Source organism: Vanacampus margaritifer, chromosome 17, assembly GCF_051991255.1.
Source record: "Vanacampus margaritifer isolate UIUO_Vmar chromosome 17, RoL_Vmar_1.0, whole genome shotgun sequence".
NCBI classification, from domain to species: Eukaryota; Metazoa; Chordata; class Actinopteri; order Syngnathiformes; family Syngnathidae; genus Vanacampus; species Vanacampus margaritifer.
The window spans coordinates 14,664,157-14,679,393 of NC_135448.1; the positions used below are offsets into that span (position 1 = coordinate 14,664,157).

The 15,237-nt window shown below is 45.0% G+C and overlaps 1 protein-coding gene across 6 annotated transcripts in view; it reads left to right on the plus strand.

Moving 5' to 3' along the window:
- The window catches only part of LOC144037022 (growth factor receptor-bound protein 10-like), a 54,179-nt gene that overhangs the window by 24,770 nt on the left and 14,172 nt on the right, over positions 1-15,237 (plus strand). For 4 of the 6 annotated variants that reach the window (XM_077548132.1, XM_077548134.1, XM_077548131.1 and 1 more), the window contains 4 exons: positions 279-519; positions 840-963; positions 10,640-10,796; positions 12,729-12,844. In XM_077548132.1, coding sequence (XP_077404258.1) covers positions 279-519; positions 840-963; positions 10,640-10,796; positions 12,729-12,844 — 638 coding nt within the window. Of the gene's footprint in view, positions 1-278; positions 520-839; positions 964-8,919; positions 9,267-9,822; positions 10,489-10,639; positions 10,797-12,728; positions 12,845-15,237 lie in introns of those variants that run through there. The other 2 variants (XM_077548135.1, XM_077548136.1) reach the window with 2 other exon arrangements.

Sequence of the window (15,237 nt, forward strand, 5' to 3'; positions counted from 1 at the left end):
CATGTCTGCCTCACAGATCTGAGGCCGGGATTACAAATTTACAGCTATGACCTTCCTTTTTATAGAGTTTGCACGTGTCTTGCGATTGGCTGGCAAACAGTCCAGGATGTAGGCCTACCTCACCTCTCGCAAAGTTACCCGAGGGAGGCTCCAGCTCACCTATAATCCGAAAAAGTACAAGCGCTATAGAAAATGGATGGATAACAGCTAGTAGACACCTGCGGCCCATCGCAACTTTCACCGTCTCTCACAATTTCCTTGTCCCACTTCTCTCACAGATGACGACGTGGATCTGGAGAAGCTTGTCAACGAGATGAACTCCTCCATGGAGAGCGTGTACTCTACGCCGGCAGACACAGCACTCATTCTCAACAACGGCCACGTGCCCCACCACCACCATCACCTCATGCACGTTCCCTTCGTCAGACACGGCCCGGCCGTCCGGCGTCACACGCCCCCCTCCGTGCCCGCCAGGGAGAGGCTGCGGCACTCTCAGCCGATGCACATCCAGGCCGCCAGGTAGAAACACACGGCAGGCGCTCTTCGTTTAACATCGACAAACATCGCGATTGCCGAAAGGAAACTAAGGGAAAATTGCTTGAGCAAACTAAATGAACTCAAAACTGAGTATTGTTGTCTTCCTAGACTATACAACGATGACTTGTATGAATGAATGGCTTTAACATTTGCATTACAAAAAGATGTATGTCGCGGGATGTGGAAGGCAAATAAAGGTAGTGCGAGTGCTCCATGACCTTGCGTTTTCTCGCTCAGTGCGTTTCATTTGGTCAGCTAAGACAGAGACCTGAGTGTATGTGCGTGTGTGTCTCCCCCTGCAGGTGCCTGCGGGAGGAGCAGCATCTGCGTCCCGCTTCCCTGCCTGCAATCCCCAACCCTTTCCCCGAGCTCTGCAGTCCAACCGGCTCGCCAGTTCTCAGCCCCATCGAGGCCTCTGACCAACACGTAGGTGCTCACGAGCCACTTCAGAGGTTCAAAATGCGTCCTATTTCCCCGAATGCCAATTTATTAATGACCGCCCTAAAATTCTACATAGCCAATACCATGCCGAATCTTTCCTGCACGTGCTCTTGTTGTTATTTTAATTGCATTGCAGTCATGAGAGTGCATGAGCCTGTGTGTGCGTGTGTGTTTTAGATCAGCTGACTGGCCTGTTTTGCTTAGGTCAGAGCAGCTTGTGTTGACTTTGCAGGCTCCCAGCCTTCCCGCCAATCGCAGGTTATCCCAGGTTATCTTAGACCATTTATCTTTTTACAAGTACAGTGGAAGTTATATTATCCAAAACACACACCCACAGTGACAGGCATGTTTTGCTGTGGAAGGAGGTGAGCAATGTCTCCAGGATGCCGGAGACCGGGGCGCAGACTTCCGCAGCAGAGGCGGGAACACGGCTGGGAACGTCTGCAGGTTGGCTCTCTCTGAACTTTGCGAATCCATCTGCCTGCTACGGCAAGACAGGCGTCCATTTCCGGTTCACACGCTTTCAAGATGGCTCTTGGCGTCACAGTGTGAGTGCGTGAAAGCGCGCCTGTGTGTGTGTGTGTGTGCGTGCGTGCGTGTCATAGCCTTGCCCTTCCTTCCCCCGGCAGAGCCTCCTGTCCCAGGAATTTTCCATCCTCTTCAGGATGCCCTCCCTGAATAATGAAAATTATTCTGAATGCTTTCTTGCTACACACACTTGAACAGACTCACTCCTGCACTGAGAGTTTTCATGAGCATTTTGTGTCGTTCACAGGTGCATCATACACACATTGGTTGTATTTCCTTGACATCATCTCACAAGATGTGCAGTCAGCGAGCAAGCTTGCAGTTTGCACAAAGGGCCTGTTGTGTGGCTTTTCCCCAAACATCTTCATTTTGTTCGGTTCAGCTCATTCAACGGCTGTCGTGTGCCCTGAAATGGGAGAAACACGTTCTAATTCGGATTACTTTTATTTAATTGTAATTTTTGTGTGTTTTAAGTTTTTTTTGTCACTATTTGGTGTTTGCTGTACACAATGTGTATGATGAAGTGTGAACTTCTATGCATGGTGTTCGCACCCAGAAATACTGGTTGAGGTTGTACCTAGTCTGCAATAAGTTTCCTGGCTAATATTTTAATGACTTCTGGATCTCTAAACATATCTTCTATAATGGTCCATGCTTTATTTTGTTGTAGTTTTTATTTTCTGTGTTTCTGTGTTGTTTGCGTGTTTTTTTTGTGGTGTGTCTCTACACCTGTGTTTTGATGACAGTGACTGACAGGCTAATTCTGTCCTACATGGTGCAGTCGCATTGGCAGATATCCAGTTCATATCGGATTTCAATCCACCGTTAGAAGAGGCCTGATTCTTATCTCGGCATATGTTGTTTTTCCTCTTAAGGTTCTCTGGTTGTAATTTTGCTCCAAAAACTGTAATTGCAGAACTTGAACCACATAGTGTAAATCCCGCCTGAGTAGTCTTGATAAACCACTTGCATGCGTGCATCATGGGTTGTTTTTTTTGTGAGGTTACCGCAATGTGCTCTCTTTCCCTCCGGCCTCCCTCCCTGGAACCATCATGTGTTCTAATGATGGTTAAAGCTTAAAATGAACCAGGTCCAGCCTTTGAATATTGTCCCCCATCGATCAAATCACTCAATTGCAACAAGTCAACGTCACAGTGAGAACTCCAGACGTCGGCGCTTCTGCCGGCATGCAATGTTGTATAACGTGTTCATGGAGCCAAGTAAGGTTGCGTTGATGTCGCGGATATGTATGCGCGCACGTGGGTCGGGCTTTTATGCCCATGAGGCTTCTGATCGTCGGGATGAGTCGAGTACATCTTTTGCAACGGTGCAGAAGACAATCTTTAGACGTGCAGTGCGTTGGTCTACAGTACAGACAAAGTTGCATTGTATTTGCATTGGCATTTTTATTATTTTTTTTTTTGTCACAGGATCTCTCTCACAGTTGCTCCCTCCAGCTGTTCTGCTGGAATCTGAACATTCTTCACTAATCTTCAGTCTTTCTCACTGGGATACACAGCTCATATTATCAGCTTATGTTATTATACTATAAGTATACCCGAGTATATGCGTGACATGACAGGTTTATGGTCTGCATCGTTGCTAATAGCATAAATGGATTTGTCCTGTGGGTATTATGAGCAGCCCACCATGAACAACATAACGTGACAACTTGTGTATGTTTTGGAGATACGCTCCAGGGAATACCCCCAATGTTATTTAATCTTGCGCCTTGCCTCCGGTGGCCCTCCACAACCTGAACCATCACTTAAGTTATGGCAGCGCCGGATTGTAAATATCAGTTTTGCAGCTACTGCCTCACACGAATTTGTCACGATACGGGAAGAATTGTTCGACTTAAGCATCAGGTTGCAGACTGTAACTAATTCATGCTTTTATTAGCGAGCACGGACACTGCATTACTATACAAGCATTATTCAGTCGAGGACATGTTTATCCCACAGCTATGCTTTTACTGCTGGGAAAACTGTTATATCGCTAAGAGGAACCGTAGAGCAGTCAATAACATTTAACGTTTTCAAGGAGTCATCATACGCTACTCGATTTTTGTATCATTAATGTTCCCCTTAAAGTCTTTCCCTCATTGCCTGCTGTCGCCACATTGGAGTTGAAGATCTTTTGTCCGCCAGGGAATTAGATCTTCCTTACCGCTATTGTTGTGCGAGTGAATAGGAGAGATGAGGTGGACTTATTTGTGTAGCAACTCAAAGCCATTTGTGGAAAAACGAAAGTCTAGTAAGAGAGTGTTCATTTAAACTTTTAAGAAAAACGACAAAGAAGAAACATTTGCTTCTCCATCTCCAGTCTCTATATTGTGATGCAGCATGTTTTAGTAGCCATATCACTTGCTGGATTGTTGTTAGCACAAAGTTGTGAACGTCTACAGACGCGGTCAGATTTATGGCCTGAAACACGGTGTGATGTCAGTATTTAGTGCGACAATGTCATGGCATCGGAGTGCTGAGTCATTCTCTCCTTGTGGTGAGGACTTCTTCCCCTGCTTTTGTCTGCGGTCAGCTGATGTTCCCCTGCACGCAAAGGTCTGCTGACCCGCTGCAATCAGATCAGGTGCACGAGTGTGTGTGTGTGTGTGTGTGTGTGTGTGTGTGTGTTGTGTGCGTGCAATGATTGCAGAGAGAGCCCGTTCTACAGCATAAGCTTATAATGACATGGATGTGTGAGCTCTATTGTTAGGGAGATACAACGTCACTGTCGATTCTAATGCGGATCAAGGTGCTTTACTGCCAATGGCAATTCTGTCACCTACCTGCTTCTCGTGTGTAGCTTCATGTCTTTAACGGAATTTGGTGATTGGTAGGATGATTGACCGCTTAGCACTTGTTTTTGGACCTCGACAACTTGCCACCGCTTTTCTGTAAACTGATTTAGTAGTTTTACTACAGTCCTGTGCATAATTAGAATGTGACCAGTAAAAGGACTTGAGTGGCCATTTGGGGAACTTTAAAGAGTTTTATCATCTTATGGCATTCGCCATATTGTGTTTTTCCTTTCTTTCTGTATTGAGACCTGTTTTCTCATTATATGGGTTAACATTTCATGGAATAGATTGCACTCAACTGGAGTGTCACTGAACAGCTTGAAGCAAGCACGCTAAAGGTGTCAAAATTAATCAAGTAATTGAAAGCTAATTGATTAACAAATTAATCAGCATCTGTTTTTAGCCATCCAAGAATCGTTTCGAGCATAGGTGTCAAACTCCGGTCCTCGAGGGCCGCAGTCCTGCAGGTTTTGGAGGTTTCCCTCTTCCAACACAAGCTGATTCCAATCAGCAGGATCGTTATCAGGCTTATGCAGAGCTTGCTGATGAGTTGATCATATATAAGCTGTGTTGGAGAAGGGAAACATCCAAAACCTGCAGGACTTGGGCCCCTCCAGGACCGGAGTTTGACACCTATGGTTTAGAGCAGAGGTGGGCAATCTCGGTCCTCGAGGGCCGGAGTCCTGCAGGATTTGGAGGTTTCTCACTTCCAACACAAGCTGATTCCAATCAACAGGATCGTTACCAGGCTTATGCAGAGCTGGCTGATGAGCTGATCATATATCAGCTGTGTCGGAGAAGGGCAACACGCAAAACCTGCAGGACTCCGGCCCTCGATGCCCACCTCTGGTTTAGAGACATTGTTGAAGTTCAAATTGTCCAAGTCCTTTCATTTTAGCCTCTCAACAGTAATTATTCTTTCATTTCTGTAGTCCTTCATTAAAACAAACTTATCAATAATAATAATTATTATTATTGTTATTATTAACATTTCGTGTCAAAATGAAACATCTGCTTTCAATTGGGGAGGGGGGGGTGCACTTGAACCAGTAACTGAAAACACTTTACACTTTTAAAAGGTTGGTGTTATTACAAAACAAGTACAAGATGCATTGCACTTATACGTATAGTATTTTTCATGACAGCCAAACACCAATCCACATTTCCAGTTGCCCGATTTTTATCCACATTTGGAAGACGCTTGATTCTTGATTCTTGATCTTGAGATACCAAATTTCATACATGTTTTATTTCTCTTTGCACTGCCACGCCCCTTATATAAAAAAGTAAAACTTGTTAGTAAAGAAACAGAAGTGTGTCAGTTTAACCATGCGCAGTTGAAGTTCACCACATGACTATTAATGAAGTGGAGATACTTGAACATAGAAAAAGATTGGTAGACTTTGATACGCATCCATCAGTATTATCAACTTTTTTTTCTTTTTTTTTTTGCTTGTGTGCTGACTCCAGAGTGAGTGGCAGGTCGCGGCGAGGTGAGACACTCAGGCTTTGTGTTGGCCCTCTGGCGAGGTGAAATTGAGTTTGGCCCGTCTGCTGAGCTAATCAACTCAGTCCGCTTTGAAACCCAACAACTCGCAGACATGAAAGACTTTGGGCGGTGCGGCCGACGAGGGAAGTCCTCGCCTCTGACTAGCACTTAGCGTGTGGTGTCCGCGGCAAATCATTCAGCACAGCACCCAACCAAGGGGCCTTTTACACAAAACCATTTTGGTGGTGCTGTTCGTTTATAAGATCTGAAAACTTACTTGTATCAGTCATATTTTGACAACAAAGTGTATTCAGAAGAGGCTTACTCTCTTGTCATCATCGGAACGTACCCAAAATCAGCGGCAGCCAGGCTTTTAACTCTTTGACTGCCAAAAACGTTAAATAACGTTTAGTAAAATCCTATGGAGGAGTGCCAAAGACGTTAAAAGACGTTTGTTTCAAAACAGAGGTGAAACTAACCATTTTCTATTGTTGATTACTGAAAAACGGAATAAGGTAGAGACAAACTTTTTTTTCTGATGAAAGATGAGAGTCTAATCTTTCATTTGGTAGTATGTGTGTTTCCATAGTCCAAACACATAATTTTCTATGGACCTTGAAAGATCAGTCAAAATGCTTAAAATCGGCTGGCACCCACGGCATCCCTTTTCTGAAAACGTCTGGCAGTCAAAGAGTTAAAAGCAATATTTTTGACAAACTGGCATATGGACAAATCAAAACTTAGAATTCAAAGTACAACACACCATCATGCTCACGATAATTGCTGTAGATGGAACCCTGCATTTCTTTCTCTCCTTTGAGATAATGACACTCGATATGTGTTAAGTCAAGTCTACCGCGATTTGAATGCGAGTGTTGCCGTCATTTGCAGAAAACCCTGTTTTACGAAGATAGGACGTTTGGAAATGGAAGCATTGTATTCAGTGCTTATTTGGCAGTTTTGAAGGCTTAATGATCTCATTTGCGAGCTTGTCGCCACATATTACGCAGAGGGGGCCTTCCCCTGGAAGTTGTAGGCATTTCTTACTCTGTCTCATTTGAGATTTTCCCCTTCCCAAAGAAGCTGTCAAATGACGGTGTTGTTTTTGTTTTGGATGCTTTTTGCTACCCTGCGGGGGCTTACTTTTTACCAGCGTATCCGACGGAGCGCGTTGTTTGGGAACAAATAACTACAAATGTTTCATACCAATTGGTTGAATAACTAATAGAAGAGTAGACGTTGCATCAATATGCACATGCTAGGTGAGATTCCACATGATAGAGGTGCACAAACCGTGTGGGTGGGTGCGGACAATGCCTTGCTCAAGGGCACCTTGCTCCCAACAACTACCGTTTTGCGGACTCAAACCTATTCCCTCCAGCTCTAAAGCATAAGTCCTTGCAGATGAGCTAAATCCCCCCCCCCACCCGGTTCTCAGAGATAAGAACAGGGTTTTTCTCTGTGCGCTGTAATTTAATATCTCAACGAATTAGGCTGTAAACGTTGGATTCTTTTTGAGCTCATGATTGCAAGCATCGGAATTCAAGTACATTGGAAACAAACCTTAGGGCAGCAACTAATGGTCGGTCAGCTGACAATCTCCCTCTAATTCCATCATAGATGTGCTTTTGTAGATTTTCTATTGCCATGCGGAGAGGAGAGAATCCATCATTGTGCTCTTATGTTATGTAAAAAGATTGCATCTGCTGATAACGGCCCTCGCCCGCCGCCTCCTCCTCCTCTTCCCTCGGCTGCAACTGAATTGTGATTTCTTTTACAAGTTGTACTTTTATTGTCACCGTGGGTGAGATCTGCTCCGCTTTAGAACAACTGCTTCACTGTGTGTGTGTGTGTGTGTGTTTGTACATAGCCTGATAGGTTTAGGGGCCCATAAACCTTTTTGGTCAAGTAGTCCTGACCCTAGTGCAGATTATTCAGTTTGACCGCTGACCCTGTACATACTGTCATGTGTGTTCTTTTGTTTTCATGCATGCAGGTGTCTGTCCGTGACCCTTCAAATCCAATATGTTCCAAGCCCACTTTGTGCGCGTGTGTTGACAAGGAGGCCAATAACGTCGTACACCCTCACCCTCTTCTCGTGGAGCGGTGTAGGTCAGTGGGGGAGGGGAGGAGTGAGGAGACCCGGGGACTTCATTTCATCTTGTAAAGTTTTACCTTTCATAACTATTTCAAGTGTCTTAAAGGCCGAGGTTGCTAAACGAAAAGCATAGAGCTAGCGGGAAAGAAGCTTTATGTTCGGCTGTGTATTCATTCTCTCGTGCTTGAACATGCGTGACCCTCCCACACACGCATACATAAACAGGAACATTTAGCCGTGTTGTCGACTGCAGCTCAGATGGCTGCAAACCTGCCGCAAGAGGCTGAAGTAAGAACTCCCGAAAAAAAAGTCGTCTTGGTTTACATTCGCTCTTCTTCGTTTGGCTCTCACTTCTCATGCAGACCGTATTAGGGGCCAGCTGTGTTGGTCCGCACGCTACACATGAGCCTGATTATGACTCAGTATTGCATTACTGACATTCCACCATTGCTCTCCTTTCTGTACTCGCTCTCAGCCCTCCCTCGCTTACCTCCTTGTCTCCCCCCTCAACCCCCCACTCGCTGCCTCTCCTCGGGCTGGGCAGATTTGCTGAGCAACCGCCTCCCCTCCTCCCTGTTCTACCCCTCCCTTGACCCCCCCCCCTCAGCGAAGCCAGAGCGGCGCTTGATCCATATTGCTTCAAATCAACCACCTCATCGCCTCGAAGCACGAGCGCACCGTTACACATGTTGCTCTGCCGCTAACCTCCTCAGCATAATATTTCACACACAGCTGTCGAGAGGGAAGAGGATATGAGGAAGGGGAGGGGGCGGAAATTAAAACCTGGCAGGCAGAGCGTGAGGGATGCGTGTGTACAGTGATTGGCTTTGTACTTCAGTACATTAAGCTCTGTATATGTGAGCGTTTGGGAGGGGGGGTGGTCATTAAAAGGAGCTGACCGTGCGGAAAGGGTGGATCGGTGGCGATTTGTAAGTAACCCCGGTGACGAGTGTTGGGTATGTGACAGGTAGCAGCTCACCGTTTTTTAAAAAATCCCACACTGGGTTAATCCTGTGCGAGGAGGAGGAAGGGTGGAAGTGGGCGGGTGGAGAGCGACCGGTGGATGTAGCGGTTGGCGGCGGCGGTTCACAGTCCTCGGCGTCACTATCCCAACCTCGCCGCGAGTTAGCCGGGCCGAGCCGTCTCTCGTCCTTCCTCTGTCACTTCCTCCCTCCTCTTCCTCCCCGCTTGCCCCCTTGGCTCTTACCTCTCTTGTGTTCTCCTTGCCAGTCAGCCCCTCCCTCCCTCTTCCTGACTTCTTTTCCTCCCCCCTCCCTCGCTCTGCCTCTCTCTCTCTCTGTGTCACTGGAGAGCGTCTCAGTGTGAAAATGCCATCCTGCTCTCCAGACTGTTGCCTCTTTCAGGCCGTGGAGGTAAGAGACTTGCATTGTGTTCCATTCTTTTTCTGGATGAGCGTGTGAGTGTGCCTTTAACACGGTGCGTGTGTGTGCGCTTGGCAAAGTGCAGCGATCAAGACCGCTACTGCTTTTCCGTTTTTCCCTCCCCTGTCGATGTTTCACAAACTTTTCTCAAACAAAAGTCACACGTCATGAAATCACTTTTTTATTGGGGGGGAAGGTGGGAGGAGAGAGGGGAGTCTTCTCGCTTCAGAAGGGGCAGGGAGCACTGTGACGTTTTTTTTTTTTTTTATTCCTCCCTCGCTCATGTTCGGAGGCTCTCTTAGCGTCGCCGTGATGGTGTTTCTGGTGTTTTGTGCCATTTTCGGCGCCCCGCACGTTTCCGAATGACGGCGCCGTCGTACGGCTTGATCCCCCGGGTCGTCCGTTGGCTCTTTTTGTTTCTTGTTTTCATGTAATTTTCAACAGTTGCTCCCACTTGCTTTGTGTGCAGTGCGGGGCAAGCAGAGTTTGCGAGCAGAACGCCTGCTTTAGGCGCAGGATGTGAAGTACGTAGGTGTGCGAGCATGCACACACACACACACACACACCGACACACAACCATGCAAACATGTAACGCCTTCTCTTTGACCTAATGTGCGTCGCCGCTGTGGTTTTGAAGCACTTTCTGGCGCTCATATTTATTGCATGCGTTCGTGTTCGGCGCTGCATGCGAGAGCGAAGGGCTTTTTGTGTGAATGTGCAGATGGAGTGGTGTGAAGCAGCTGCCCGGTTATCTGTGGAGCAAACACACTCTCAGGCGAAAATTACAGCCAGTTTAAATGTCGCTTAGGGCGCTTGGCTGAAATGGTTCAAAATGGCGCAACAATGGGCGGTACTTGGGCTTTGAACTGTGCCCGCTTGCTGCTCCCAGTGGTGGCATTTTTAAGGACATAATCAAAATGTCCTCCGACTGTGAATATTTTCTACTTTTTCCCTCTCGCCCTCGGTGTTGGCGCGGCAAAAAACACGTCACCGTGCGATGTGCGCAAGCAAGTTTACATGCATATCCGGGGATGTGCGTGTGAGGGAGTTTGGTTGAGCCGTGGACAAAAGGGCTGAACGCAGCGTGCAGGCGGCAGTTTCCGGGACTTTGCTGCGTTTTTTTTTTGTTTTGTTTTTTAAAGAAACTCTCCTGTTGGAGAGGAAACTGAGCGCGACTTTAAGGATGGACTTGACAAAGAACGTGGCGATGGAGGTAAATGGACGTTCCCAATCCGATCCGTCCTTCCTTTTCTTACAGTCGAATTTTCCTGAAAAGCGGCTTTGGCCGCGCCGCGCTGCCCCACCGTTGCAGGACTTCTTCCAGCCTGCGACAAACGTGACCGTGGCCCGTTTGTGTTTTTCAGATAGTGAAGGTGTGGAGCGAGGATGGGGCTGGCAAAGTGGTGGAGATCCCGGCAGACATGACAGCCAGAGACGTGTGCCAGCTCCTGGTCTACAAGAGCCACTGTGTGGACGACAACGCCTGGACGCTGGTGGAACACCACCCCATCCTTGGCCTTGGTAAGCACAGTCTTTTGACATTTATTTTCATACATTGTCTTTTGTGAAAGAATACAGCTTTAATACATAATCTCAATATCACCCAAAATGCGGTTCTTTACTAGAACACAAACTTACTAAAATAATATATTATTATGTTATAACATTGACATCTGCTTTACAGGTTTTTGCATATTAAGAAAAGAGTTATAAAAAAACAACTAAAGTTATCTGGCACAAAGTTATGGGCCTGCCTGAAATCAGTAAAGCAGCCTACAACATTTTCTTTGCGACCCGGTTTTGGTCTCGACCCTAAGTTCATATGTAGTTACAATGTTTATTATACATTTAATATTTTAGTCATGCATTTTACATGCATACGTGACATTTACCCACACGCACACAAACAAATAATACACTGCAGTAGAGTGCTAATTTCCACCAATTGTATTTATACATTTGTAAGCCCACCTAACTTTAACATGCTTGATGAAATGAAACACCATTTATAGGGTGTAATACAAAAACACAAACGTTATGGTGGCTTGTGTGTGTGTGTGTCAGCGTGGGTGGGGATATTCTCGTGTGTGCTCTCAGTGTGTGTGTTCACTTGAGCATGGCACAAGTGTTTGTATGCCTTCTATACGTCTCGAGGAGGTGGTCGCGCTAGCAGGATTAAGCCTTTTTCTGCAACCCCAAACACACGCTTCTTCCTCCCTCCAATAATAACAGAAAAAGGGAGATAACAAAAACAACATTGACTTTCACAGCATTTGCTTTTGAAGCTTAACTTAGCTCCTTTTTTTCCGGGTCCGTCTTTGTCCACCGTGAGGCTTTCCCACTCCCAGACTTGTATTTTTAGAGTCAAAGGCTCGCTTTGTGCATTGCTGCTTCATCTGCGTTGCTGGAAAAAAAAAAAAAAAAGGCGCACTGGAGAGATGGAATGTGAGGTGAGCCGACGGAGGGAGGGAAGGAGGGAAGGAAAAAAGCAAGCAAAAAGAGGGAGCGACGGAGAGAGAAAAGAGGGAACGGAGGGGTGCATGCGGAGAGGCCTGGACTAAAGCGTCATACCAGAGTTGCGAGGAACCAATCGTGGATCTCTGTCGGACGAGCCCCTAGCACGGCTGGCCAATCGCTTTGCACTTAAACCTCCATAGGAAATTCCCCTGCTTGCTCTCACACACACACACACAACGGAGGTCAAACATTTCCACCCATGCGTTGCTGCCACGTTCATTTTTAGCATGCAGCCGTTTGTGTGTGTGTGTGTTTGATAATAAGACGTGTGCAGGACTGTGGGGAGAAGAATTGTGGCTGAAGGCTGCTTGTGCGTGCGTCTGTAGAATATCCTGTCACTATCCATTTTTTAGATCATATACCCTCCACATTAACACACACACACACACAAACACATGTGCACTACAGTGATCACGTTAGGCCTGCGTGAGCTCTTAATGTTCGCTCGTCTGCGGGCTCGATGCACTTTGCTTCTGGCTACTCTGCTCTCGGCAATCAGCCCAAATAGATGACATCATCTTCCTGCAATGCCCACACCGCCAAACCCTCCCCCACTCCCTCCCTCCCCCCTTCGCCATCTCTTGCCACTTCTTTCCCTCCCCTCCACCTTCGCTTTCCTCCCCCACCCCGCCTCACAGTGCCTCTTTTCTTCTTGCTGCTGTTCCTCGGTTAAACTCTTCTGCTCTTGCTATATCATTGGTTAAGGACAATAATGTGGGAAGCAAAGATCTTATTAGCAAAACAGAGCTCTGTAGTTTTTTAATGAAAATTAAAAAAAAAAAATTGAATGAACAAGGGCAGATCCACCTCTCAAATTCATAAATAATGCCAGACTAGTGTGAACGCATTTTTGTATCGTAGTCTGCCTCAAAAGATAACACTGTGACTCACACTGGCCGTCCGTCCGTCTGTCTGTCCATGTATTCCCGGTGGCAGAGAGATGCCTGGAGGACCACGAACTGGTGGTTCAGGTTCAAGCTTCCATGAGCAGCGACAGCAAATTCCTCTTCAGGAAGAACTATGCCAAATATGAATTCTTCAGGAACCCCCTGGTGAGTCTCTCGCATCCCTGTGTTGACCTTTCTGTGACTGCTTCGCTTTAGCACGCAGCCCTGCACACACACACACACTTCCCCGTTGCTAATCTTTTTGGTGCAACATATGTTCAGAACATTTTAGGTTTATCGGCCCTCCTTCCTGGCAACTACAGTATACATATATTAAATTAAAATGATGAAGTCTATAGAAACTATTTAAATGATAGTTGATGTCCATTAGTTCATAACGTAAATATTTTCCTAATTGGGTGATTTTCCGGTAGTGTCAAGTCTTCTGCAGGTTAACAATGTGGTCCATTTAGACCATAGGTGTCAAATTCATGACCCGGGAGACAGATCCGGCCCGCCACATGATTTCATGTGGGCCACTAAAGCAAATAGAAAGTGTTTTTTTCCCCCCCTTCTTGTTTTCTAGTTGTCATTTTAGCAGAAAATCTTTTTTTTCCTCACTCTTAACATACTTTACAAATATTTTTCTCACCAAATCCCTTAACATCCAGTACATTGAACTATAGTTGTATACTTTAATAATTGCTGGTCATTTTTTCAATGAATAAATGCTTTGAAACTTAGTTTGTCAAAAAGTATATACAGTAATTTCTGGACTACAAGGCGCACCTGACTATAAGGCGCGCTAGCTAAATTTGGTGGATACTCGAGTTTGTTACACATAGGGTCGAATGCAAGTGAAAAAAGTAGCGTATTGTAGTCCAGAAATTATTGTAATAACAAATCAAATGAAGGCACACGTTTGTACCTCGTTAGTCTAATCTGATAGTTGTTGAAAATCACATTTGGGGGTGGGGGGGTGGCTGTCATAAAAAGTCGACAGATTCTGTCCAGTTGCCTCAATTCAAACTTGGTGGACTACCTCGATATGACTGTCTGACAATTTACACAAGACAAAGAAAAAATAATTTTTTTGCAAGCACACTGGCATTTTTATTGCTATTGTTAAGAATGACTGTAATGAAAAGGCAGTTACTTTTTGTAGCAATAGCTAATGACATGACAAGATAACTACAAAGTGCATTTATCGCATATGGTTTTCCTAGTCAGTGTTAGCCTAAAACAAAAATATGTTTTCATTACATGTTGCACTGTCATGAATACAAGCTGGCATTTAATTTAATCCTTCTGTAGCTTTCGTTCCAACTGCTCTTCGGATGTGTCGATCAAATTGCACGGTATACTGTACTTATTTTGCATATTTCTTCTTCATGTACGTGTTCGGAGTAAAACAGATGGCAAAGCAGTGTGTCCTTTAAGCCTTGTAAACCTTGTGAGGTTCTTGTTAAACAAGCACTGAAATTGAATACTAATAACATTGCCACGGCCTGCTCTTATTTTAGGATTATTTTTTAGGTTCCTGCTTGTACGTTTATGGTCACCAAGTCCTTTCAAATAGGATTCAATTTATTTATTTATTTATTAAAGATCTAAGAAGATACGACAAATGGACAAATGGCCTCTACATTTGGTGGATGAAATCATGGGTACACCTGCTGCTTCTTTTCTAACAATAGGCAAAACTAAGGCTGCTATTAGCCCAACACTTTATTTAAATGTGACCGTAAGGCTCAAGCTCTTTACGTTGGATCCTCACTGCTATCTATCTGTGCTAGCAGCCACAGATTAAACATTTAGTCAATACCGTGCAGTTTAACCCAGGTTAAGCATGCATTGCATTTATTGAAACACTGATTAGAATTTGGGTGGAATTTTTGGGGGGGGGGGGTAAAAATCCATGGGAAGTTAAGATGGGGAATTTTTTAAATATTCCAAATTAGATGGATGAATGGAAAGAAAGGTATATTCATAAATAATCATATTGTTTTGTCATTAGCAGAGGTCCGTGCAAATTAATTGGAAAGCAATATTTCAACACATTTATTTGTAAGTAGAACTTTATCAAGTTTCAAAATATTTTACTGTACAATAAATTATTCCATTGAAGAATGAAAACATGAATGTTGGACCCCCCCCCCCCCCCCCCCCGGCTGAACCAATTCAAAGATTAACAAAAATGCACTATTCTCCATCCAAAAATATAGTTCCAACAAAGTCCCATTCAAAATGTTAAATAAAAAGAGCCCTTTGTCTCCCTTCAAAAAAAAGTCCCATTTAATCTGCAAATTAAAAAAAAGCGTCTTCCCTCAGGCTTCTCTGCATTTTTGTTTAACGCTTTCAGGCAATGGCCGCTTCATATTCATTTGTGCTTGCATGAATGATATTTCTCCTAATCTATATAAGTTCCCTATTAAGAACCAGCCATTTTGGCAATTCCCAGTTTATTCCCATAAATTCCTGTTCCCATGCTTACGTTTCCTAAATTCACCGAATCTTCAACCCTATAGACAATGAAATCGTGTGTATCTTAATCTTTT